General features: G+C 38.4%; 1 protein-coding gene across 1 annotated transcript; it reads left to right on the plus strand.

The window, feature by feature from the left end:
- The first annotated feature begins 477 nt into the window (after positions 1–477).
- On the plus strand, positions 478–1325 carry LOC145141039 (protein disulfide isomerase-like 2-3). The gene is made up of 3 exons (XM_079074391.1): positions 478–679; positions 847–946; positions 1023–1325. Exons 1-3 carry the CDS (start codon positions 513–515, stop codon positions 1173–1175), a joined length of 420 nt encoding a protein of 139 aa, XP_078930517.1. The 5' UTR covers positions 478–512; the 3' UTR covers positions 1176–1325.
- Positions 1326–11686: the final 10361 nt, after the last annotated feature.

Raw genomic sequence — 11686 nt, forward strand, 5'->3', positions numbered from 1 at the left:
GCGTTTCTTATAGTGTTGGTATTCCGTTGTTTAAAAATAATTTTAAAAATACATTCGTCTTAAACCATATTTTGAAATTTGAATACCATTATTTATAAGCTAAGCACATAGGCTCGTAATATGTATACACTTTCTTATTCATAATATAAAGAAAAGATTAATAAGAAATTAAAAGGTTTATATTAATATAGTAGAATTAATGAATAAAAATTTCAGATTAATATATGTGTTTCATCATTTGTTTTGATTATTTAATATATAAATATAAATTTACCGTCAAAATAATTTTACGATACATATTTCAAAAGTAGACTATCCATTCCTTATATTGGTATTCCATTAATGTAGGCCTAATGTGACCAAATCAATTCCTAATATAGACTCTGCAAATAATTCGCTAATCTGTCCATGTTTCCACAAATTACGTGCATTTCTACTATTTAAAACAGGTATCTCCTATCAATCAAACACAACAACGGCTTTTTTGGTTTTCCATTTCTACATCAGCAAGCATGAATCGCTCCGCAAATGTGTTGATCTTGATATCTTTCTTCTTTTTATCATTCACCTCAAACTTAAATCTCGTTGATGCTGCTCCTGAACAATTGAATCAAAAAAATTTTGATGAAAAGGTTATGAAAAGCAAAGATGTTTGGTTTATCATGTTCGGCCTACCAACGTAATTAATTCTTTTTCTACGTATACTTATTCTTTTTTACTTTCTCATAACATGCAAATTATAAACATTATATATATATATATATATATATATATATATATATATATATATATATATATATATATATATATATATATATATATATATATATATATGTTTTCTTTCAGGTGTGGAACACAGAAAGCGTTTCTTCCTGAATGGGAGGCGTTTTCAAAGTTAGTGGATGGAAAGATCAAGCTTGGTGAAGTGAACGTTGCAGAGAATTATGTATTAATTCTTGACTTTTTAAACTTTTTTTTTTAATTTAAAATAGTATTATTACTAATCTATTATTTTTTCTCAGGATTTATACGTACAATATAAGATAAAAAGTTACCCGACTATTATAACATTTGCTGCTGATAAATCAAAGGGAGCTTTCGAATACACAGGAACAAGAACAGCACCTAAAATGGAAGAAGCTGCACTTCTTAAGTTAGAAGGCAAAGGATATTAATCTCTAAACAAGAGTTTTGAGTGAAGATCGTGTTGGAATAAGATTTATTTTTTTTTGTTTACTTGTTATCGTTGTGAAATAATGACACCTTTGTAATGGTGGTAAATTTGGTGTAAATAACCTAATAAAGGACAATTTGTATTTTGTTAATCGTATGTTATTATTTACATTTTAAATCCTTTCAGATATTTAGTGTAGGGAAGAAGAAAGGGCAACATAAGGGGATCCAACCATTCAATTTGCTGAAATTGAGGGAATGCAAAATAATTTAGTTTTGATGTTTAAAGGTTAATCCGAATTATGTACAAAATATTTAATTTGTATTACATGTTTTAAATTTCCTATTACTTAAAAATAAAAGCACTACTAGAAAATTTTCATTTACCTACAAAACTTACATACAGGATGACAATTACCTTCAAAATACCAACAGAAAAGATATTAAAAAAATTGTCGTAAATTACCTCCAAACAGAATAGCGACAAAGATACCTCTCTAGGTTATCCGTGGGTAATCACCTACGAATTCCATGTGGACATCAATACTTTATTCCAAATTAGTACTCTATAGGTATTCTGTGGGAATTTATCTACGGAATAGCAAAGAAAATTGAAAACCCTCCAATTCTTTAATTGAGTTTAAAATGTCATAGGAATTTTGTAGGTAATTAACTACATATTAGGTACCAAATTTAAAAAATGTGGGAACTTTTTTATTTTCATAGGTAATTCGTAGGTAAGATTGTATGGTACCCATTAAATCCTACAAAGTTTAATAGAGTTCTATATTTGGTTTGAAATTTAATTGACAAATAAAAGATTAAATTAAAAAAATATGGACACTTTTTTATTTTCATAGGTAATTCGTAGGTAAGATTGAATGGTACCCGTTAAATCCTACAAAGTTTAATGGAATACTATATTTGGTTTGAAATTTAATTGACAAATGAAAGATTAAATCGAGTCATTCAATGATCATACTACTCTCCTACTCAACTTTTCTTCATGTTATCACCCACACTCCAATTGTAACGACTCAAAAATCAAGGGTAAATATTTCATTTTTAATATAGCCAAAACATAGATATCATTTATTCCAACATTCCAAAACATCACTAATTAAAACATTTATCAGAGTTCATCCCAAAACCATTCATTGCGGAAAACATGGGTGTGTGCGATGCGATCAAGCCGGGTCCTTTCTTTCCAAACCGATGATACCTAAAACAATAAACAAAACTATAAGCACGAAGCATTTAGTGAGTTCCCCAGAGCATACCTCACACAATCCACATAACCACATAATCCATATTAGCTATAAAAGCTACATAAACCATATCAATCACATAAGTTATATCAATCACGTGAGCCATATCAATCACATAAGGCATATCAATCACATAAGCCATACATATAAACATATAAAGATGTCATGGGATCCTCCCAGGGTCTTACTCCAGGATGTCATGGGCTCCCCCACATGGTCATACACCTAAGTGTCATGAGCTCCCCCATTGTGTTTAGCTGAAAAGCCATAGACTCCCCCACATGGTCTTACATCCAATTGCCATGGGCTCCCCCCATGGTCTTCAGCTGAAAAGTCATGGGCCCATATGGTCTTACATCCAAGTCTCATGGGCTCCCCATGGTCTTTACCTAAAAAGCCATGGGCTCCCCCACATGGTCTTACATCCAAACGCCACGGACTCCCTCATGGTCTTCCATACAAGTATCACAAAGACAACTAGCATACCACATACCACATAGTCAAATAGCATACCACATAATCTTCGAATACCACATATGCATGCATACAAGACATATCAGTAGTGAATCTACAATAAACACTACAACTAACTGAATGGGCCGACCTTGGTGCCATAGACCCATTGGTATGGTGAGGAGACTCACCTGGCACAGCTGAAGTCCCGCAGATAAAACTCTAGCTGCTAGTTGACAAATTCCTGAGCTGTCAATCATCAAAACGACACCCAATTAATAATTGGGTTCCAACGCATAACCACAACTCCATATTTGGGGTAAAGAGACTCTCTTACCCCTAACCTAGTTTGGTTCAAAATAAAGGCCCAAAATCAAACTCTGAAGCCTAAAGCCAAATAATCAATTAAGGCCCAACATATAGCCTAATTTTCCAAATTGGGCCCAAACCTCAACATGGGCTTATCTTAAGGCCCAACCATTTATTTTAGTCCAAACACTTGGCATTATGATGGCCCAATATCTCATAACCATCAATGCTCATTTATGGCCCACTTATGGCCCAATTTTCCAAATTTGGCCCAAGCCTTTCCAATGGGCCTTATCCTAAAGCCTAATAATTTCCTTAGTCCATAAATATGTTCCTAATTGGCCCTCGAAGGCCCACAACAACTTAGTTCAATAAATGGCCCAACAAGAACCCAAACCCAATTAGGGTTTTTCACATAAAATGACGATTAGGGTTGAGTGTTCTTACTTAACCCATTAAGGACCTAATCCATTCAGTCCATTACTCCACTAGACCAAACATAAAAGTAATCGGGCGTAATTCAAAATTCCAAATCCAATGGTCCAAACGCGGGTCCCGACAAATCCAAAATTCACATTCCCAAAATTAGGGTTTTCTAAACCCTAATTAGGGTTTCCAACCAAATCAAAAACCAATTAATCCAATAGTTAAGTTTTTACATTAATTAAAGTCTAGCAAGTCGAGTACCACCCACTACCACCTCGAGTAGTGGTGGTTGGCGATGGTTCACGGCGGTAGCCACCACCTCGCGGTGGTGGTGGTTATGATCTTAGGCCAAAGCAACACCAAAAGCACTCCAACCATCAGTCCAAACAAACCCGAAAGCCCATAGCCACCGGAGAAGGTGGCTAGCAGTGGCGAAACAGCGGCAGCAGGTGGTGGTGATGAGTTTTCTTTGTTTTCCGGGTCAAGGAAATCCATACAACATTAACTCACAACTTATGCTCACACACACACCCACCAAATCACGCACACAGCCACCCCCCACGGTGGCTGGTGGCGGCAAAAGAGATGGCAGCCACCAGCTCACAGTGGTGGTATTTGCTTTCCCGACCAAAATACTGTTCATACTACAACCACAACCTAAAAGAAACGTATATAATAGACATACACACGCACACACATGCACACAACCACCTCCCATAGTGGCTGGTGGCAGTAAGAGAAAACAGAAGTAAATAGAAGTGGCGGCAGCCACCATGGTTGGCTGTCATGGTGGTCTGCTAGTGTTCCGGCCATTAACACCCATCAATCTACACTGAAACGTACCCACATACCTCCACGAATCCACTGAACACGCACTGAACATAACCACCCTCGAGGCAACAGGCGGCGGTCGGAGAACATTTGACGGGGCGGACCAGCCGCAAGGCAGTGACGGTGATAGCGAGCCACACGACGGCAATAATGAGGACTTTGACCTTGCTTCTCCGATCTCCAACTGAGGTGGCATCTTCCCGTTTTTCGACGACCTTCAATAATGTCGGCAACAAGGCTTCCGGTGGATGCTCGGTGATGCTATGAGTCAACCAAAATCGTTAGCGTCGGCTGAGGGTCTCCACAAAGGTGGCGGTTGAAGATGTGTTTCTAGGGTTAGGGTTAGGTCATGTAACGAGAGGGAGAAGAATGCATCAGTTAAATCCATGGTCCCATACAACTTCTTACGAAATTGACACTTCCAGTCCCTCCGACTCGTAATCTTCTCAAAATAAGTCCATAAGTTACCATTTAACCCCTTATCCTCCAAAATCTATTGAATCTAAGTCCTAATAATTACCATGCAGCCTCTGTCTTCAAAAATCCTTTCATATTAAACCTATAATATACTAAAACAGCCCTCAACCATCAAAATTCTTTACAAATAAAATCCGGAAATTACATTTTCACCCCCGAAAATCCAATTTATATCATTTGGCAACCCGAAACCAACATCTCGCTAAATATTATTGCCTCTGGCTACAATAATATATAAAATAATAATAAATTTTACACCTCAAGGTTTTTAGAGTTTATTATTAATTTAATTTCAAACAGAATGTTACACCAATATTCAATTTCCATTCAATCCTAGTCATCATCTATTCAACTCTTATTAAAACTCATTGTGGATGATCTTAGTTCTTTCCATCAAGGTTGTTAAAATCTCGATTTTGATATTACGATCTGATGGTATTGAGAACTTACAAGTGAAAAATGATCCCGATCACACAACGATTTCGATCACACTTTTTTAGTTTTATTATATATCCGAGTATAAAAAATTCATCTATTCATACTTGAAATCGAGCGTCACAAATTTCAAGAAGTATTTTAGAGTATCACTATTTTATCATTTTATCTTGAGTTAGGCAGATGACACCCATAATAATCCCTTTCTGATTTTATGTCTTACCAGTGCATGATCAGAATGGTGTTATTTCTAATTAAGATGTTTTATTCTTAATGTTTATTGTTTGTAGCAACAAAAATTTTGGGTGATGCTTAAGAAGTTAAAAGTGATTACATTATCTTGCAATAAAATTTGAATATGGGTTCATTATGGTAGGGTCTTACGACCCCAATCCGATCTTGCGATCACGATTTTGCAAAACGTAAAACGATTTTAAGTAAGATCTCGATTTTGAAAACCTTGCTTTCCCTTATTGGTTGAACAAATACATATTGCTTTTCGAGTTGTTAGTCAAGAATAAGTTTTAACTATGTTTATGTTACCTCATCATGACCAAATTCATTTTCTTGTTCCTTGAGAACAACAAAGTAAGGAAAGGAAACTATAAGCTTTTTTGCCGCTTTTGTACAGTTTGCAACCCAACTGTTCGGTAAATTTTCTGGCTTAAAACCAATTACAATCTGCATGTCTTTTGGTTCTGAGAGTTGGCTCAAAACAATTCAAAAAGTTGTGGGATTACTCGATGACATAATAACACCTCACAATGTCTTCTTTTATTATGTAGTTGTATAATCAAGAAGCATCTCTTTATTTTGGATTTAATTTGATTATGTGGTACCAAATCAGTTATTGTTGAGAGAAAAACTTTGAGACACACTTTAACAAAATGGTTAGAACATGTATATAGTGGAATAGTTAATCTCGAAGGACCTGTTAGCTCAACAATAATATTAATAGTTAGAAGTTAGTGAGTTAGATGCGGAAAGTAAAGTAATGTAAATGACAACAATTGTTATATCAAGTATACACGTAAGTTGATTCATAACTTGGAATGCATTCAAACCAAAGTTATCAAGTGAGATCAAACTTAGTGAATAAGTCACAAAGACTTTCTCCGAAGAGTGATTATAATCAGATATGTTTAAGTAAGAAGTGGAGAGTGAAGAGTAATAGAATGATAACTTCAGAAATTGTATTCAGATGAAAATGCATAAGTTAGCGGTGATCGAGAGATTTTTCAATACAAGAGAATAAGTCTCTATTTATAGACTTAGAACTACACTAGATTACAACTCTATAAGCAGCCGTGCAAGGCATACTGAATAATAGAGTGTATTACATAAAAGAGAAATAAAGTAATCTAGCTAATGACTACGGTAGCTGACTCCGGGTGCTGATGCGGTTACGGTAGAGAAGTTCAAGAGGGTCACTTTCATGATTCAACAATTTCCCCCTAAGCGACCTCTTTAACTTCTGATTATTTATCAAGACATAGATATTTGATCAAGATCAACCAGAACTTCCTCACATTTTCTAACCAAGTGATTCTCCTTAGAATCTCAAACTTCACCTCTGCGGTAGTGAATTTAGATTTTTCTACTGCATTACGGCAGATGTCAAGCTGCTTCTTGGTGAGCCGATGCATGGCACTCATAGGAATAAAGTATTTGACATTGTCAATTTTCCTTTTGAAAATGATGCCAAGCTCTGGGAAGTTAATTGCACCTAAAGATCTGTCAGCAAAGCCTTCGGTGGGCATAGGTGCGGGGTCGAGAGGTGGTAGATCAATCTTCTTGGAAATGATGGGATAGATGTCCGCATCAATTTTGGCAAAGTCATACACAGTTTCCATCAAGAAGTTGTTGGCCCGATCGAGTGCAGTCTTCATTTTTGGATGCTTCTTAGCCTTGTTCTGAAATACTTTGGCTATGAGAAACACTTCTTTCGGGTTCATGTGGGGAATGTCTGCTTGGGTGCGGATATAGTCATGTCCCCTTCGGGTGAGGGTTTACTGGAAGAACTCTGCTTTCATAAATCTCCGAGGTTTGTAGTTTACAACTGTGGATGGCCGGTCATTGGACCATATGTGCTCTATGGGGTAGGCATGCCTAGTAAAGAATTGTGCAAGTCTTTCAAACTCCATAGGCAATATCATGGCATCAGGAAGGCTTTGGTCAAACTTCTCAAATACCGTGAAGTATTTGACATTGGGTGAAATGGGAACATCCCAGTAGCCATCCGAAGGAGGTTCTGCATAAGTGAGGTGGGGAACATAATCTTCATCTTGCAGCCTTCGATGGGGACTGACCCAAGAGTTGATAAGGGTTTCATCTATGACAATATCAAAACCACTTAGCCTCCAGATTTCTTCAGCATGTTTAGCTGACCTCCAGTCTTTCTTCTTTTGAGCTGTGGTAGGGGAATCGGTTGAGCTTGGTGAGGACATGTGTTCCGCAAGAGATTTGAAGTGTGGGGGAGTTTCAGGTTTTTGATGGGATGCTTGCGGTGAAGGATTTTTCTCGGTGATGATAGGAGGACTCTGATGTGGAGTTGGGATTTTTTCAGCAACAAAAGGAAGAGATTGATGTGAATGCTGAGAGTGCTGAGAGTGATGTGAATGATGGGCTTCTTCTTCATCACTTCCCCCTCTTGAGGAATGCATACCCGGAGCTTCCTCAAGCCAAGAACGAAGGCCATCTACCTTAGAGAAAACTTCTTGAAATTGTGATTTCATGGCATCAGCCAGCTGCTGATTGTTGGGAATGGAAGGATTGAAGAGAAGTTTGTGTATGTCTTTGACCAAAATAAGGATCTCCGGACCATGAAAGTTGGTCGTTATTGAGCGTTGCAGCCGGTTGATTATGGATTGAAGAACAGTGATTACAGACTCGTAGACTGAGTGAGTCTTAGCAATCAACCTTTTGGAATCAGAAGCTTGATCCGAAATGGCTGCCTGAAGATCCTTTTTAACTGTAGTGACTTCAGAAATGAGTCGATCGGCAGTGGCCAAAAATTCCTTGTGATCAGCCTTGCGGTTATTGTCTAGGGAGCGGATCCCCATTTCAACTTTTAGGGATAGACGCTCTGCTACCAATCTTTCACGTGTTTCTAGTTGCTTAATCCTTTCAATAAGCGACTGCAGTCCTGGAAGATCATCTGGTTGTGGTTGAGTTGGCTTGACCGCAGCCAGGATTTGATCAACTTTGGTTTGTAGAGATAAGAACTCTTTCCTGGTCACATCATTCTTCTTCTTCTTCTTCTTCTTCTTCTTCTTCTTCTTCTTCTTGGGTTTGGAGGTGGAGTGGTGGGAGCCACTTGATTCGTCACATTCATCAAACATCATTAAGTCATCATCTGAGGGAGAGGGTCTGTTTACCTCCTGAATGTCATCATCATCCAGACCGAAAGTAGGAGTAGAGCTGATTGAGATCGCGTGTTCTTCATCTTGAGAAGCTTCAAAAATTGGAGTAGGAGGAACTTTGGATGGTTGTTGAGCAGCTGCATCTGCTTGTTGTTGTTGAAGAGATGCAGCCGTTTGATCCATCCAGCTTTGAACTTTGAGGATGGTGGCTACAGTATTGGCATTGTTGATAGCATTTGCCCAATACTTAGCCACGGTCTGAAGTTCCTGTTCTTTCTCTTGTTGCTGCTTGATTTGTTGATCTTTATGGGCTTGGAAAGCCCTTTTGAAAGCTTCATACTTCTTGAGTTCAACTTCGGTGGTTGGTTGATAACGGCTCCAAGAGTCACTAGAGTTACTATCGTCAATTCCTTGAGTTCGCACCAAGGTGTCCCTTAGGTTCACGGATCCTTGCACATTAGTGCTCACCATGCCTAAACCACCTGAAACAGATGTAAGTAGAGTAGGATTTCCTGAGTATCCATGGTCTCCTTGACCCGTGGTCAAGTCTGGCCTCAACTCAGTTCTGGCATGGGCTGAAGGAGCGCCCTGCGGTTGTGAATGTATTTGCAGTGTTTGGGTGACTGATAAAAGGATGGAGTTCAATTCCTCAGCGGAAAAGAAGTGCAGTCGGGAAGCCCTGGAGACCTTAGGGCGAGAACCAGTATTATCCCTTTGGGATGATACTGGAGGGATGTCTCCACAATGTGATGAAACATGCTCACTGGATGAGCTTGAGTGGTATTCGATGGTTGTATTGAATGGATTTGCGGCAATCCCAAGGACTACTGGAGCATTTTGAGAGGCTTCAGCATCGGTCCGGTCACGCATATGGCTAGGGGTATTGGTTGTTTTTCTTTTCTTGAGGATAGAGATCGGTTGCCTGTCCTCATCTGAATCATGGCTAGATACAGTGGTTGGTTTGGTTTTGCGTTTCTTAGTGGGTGCGGTTTGTTGGGGAGCATCCTTCTTGGGTGTTCTTTGTTTCTTCTTGGATGCCAACAACTTTCTTATTTGAGAAAGATTGGATAGTGTAGTGGTAGAGAGGACTGCGGTACCCTCTGGGTTAATGGTTGCGGATGGAAGAGGCGGGGTAGAAGGGTATGGGGCAATACCCTCTGTAGCCTCAATATGGTCAGAGACATCAGTAGTCTCAAGACCAAGGGTTGAAAGAATATGGGTGGGAAGTCTGCGGATCGGTCCAAAAACAGTTTGATCAGAAGAAGGGAGGTACCTTTTAAGATCCTTAGTGACTACCCAAAAAGTTTATTTCACTACCCATGTCTATTCCAGCGTCCGCATGTAGGTCTGATATGCAGAGAGACCAAAATCTTGCAAATGTGAGCTCGGTTGGGTTTTCCTTCGGGTGTTCCTTGGGAATGTACTGGATGAAATCATCCCAAAGAATTTGCCCATAGTTGACGTCGTGTCTGGTGAAGATGCTCCATACCAATTCCAAGAGCTTTAATCCCATATTGTCAATGCCTCTGGTTCTTCCAGATAGGCAGCGGATGACAAAGTGACACACAAACTGCCAAACCACAGGTAGTTGATTCTTTTTGAACTCACCAATCCCACGAATTGGTTTTTGATACCCCATCTGGTAGAGTGCGGATGTGAAGTCAGCCATTGATGGTGAGAAGACTTTGATGGAGGGATGAACCATAAGGTTAATGGATGTGAGGAACTTTTCTTTGGTCAAGATGACCAAGGAATCGTTAATGAGATTGAGATGAACTTCTTGGGGGTTTTCCAGTGGGCGATAAGCAGAAAAAGCACTCTTGAAGAGAGTAGAAACTGGAACAACGTCTGTAAATGCATCAAATGGACCAAACAGAGGGTGGTTCTTGAGAAACTTGATCATGAGCTTGACGGAAGCATTGTATGAAGGATGATCATCGAAGATTGCTCTGAAATTACTAGAAGCAATCGTGGGTGAGTCTGTGGGATTGGAGCTTCGTGATCCAGAGGGCTTAGTTGGTTTCTTTGACACACTTGATTTCACCATTGTTGATTTTGGGAAAGCTTAAAGAATTCAGAGAAAGATTGAGGGTTTTGAGAGTGTAAAGGTTTCTATGTGAAGAGGAAAAGGGGTTTTATGGTGATTTGAAGAAGCGGGAAACGTAAAGGTTTTGACCTAGGTCAAATTGGGTAAAAGGAAATGGTTTATCTGTGAAAAAGGTATCTTTAATCTTAACCACATGTTAAAAAATATAAAGATTAAAAATTGGGATTAACCAAAATAACGCTGCATTTAATGAAATGTCAGATCACGTCTTGAGAACGTGTGGAGGGGGTGAGAAAAACCAGTTGAATAAAGTGGAAGTTGTAATGGATGGGATGGTTTGGGTAATAGGAAGAGACATTTTAGAGGATTTGATTTGGAAAATATTTTATTTTGTCATCATACCTAAAATAGGTCTGACATGAGGTTATGGGAGAGAGGAATGTGACAGTTACTCAAAGGAATGTTTTGTGTGTGTGTTTTTTTTTTCTATTTTTAATGTTTTATTTAATGAAGAATCATTAAATAGCACACTTGTTTTTTTTTTGTTTAAAAAAAAACGTCTGGAAGGTAATTAATGTGACTGCGGATGCACACATCAATTGCGGATGGTTTCTTTGATATTGCGGATGACTGTATTGAAGGAAACTGAGGAGAGTACTTGTACAAAAGTTAGTAATCACAAAAAAGAAGGATCCATGAAAGATAGATATAATATATGGTTGCGGTACATCGACTGTAGAACAGGGAATGTTCCAAAACCATCTATTATAAATAACTTTCAGTAAGAACCGCAATGGAGACCAGAAAGGTCTGCGGTGCTTGTTAATTCAAGAAGAATTTAGGATCCGGATTCATCATTCCCAACATTTGTAGGAACACATTGAGTTTTAAAGAGTCAAGTGCTT

The sequence above is a fragment of the Lactuca virosa genome, chromosome 9, assembly GCF_052849685.1.
Source record: "Lactuca virosa cultivar CGN04683 chromosome 9, Lactuca_virosa_CGN04683_v6, whole genome shotgun sequence".
Taxonomy (NCBI): Eukaryota; Viridiplantae; Streptophyta; class Magnoliopsida; order Asterales; family Asteraceae; genus Lactuca; species Lactuca virosa.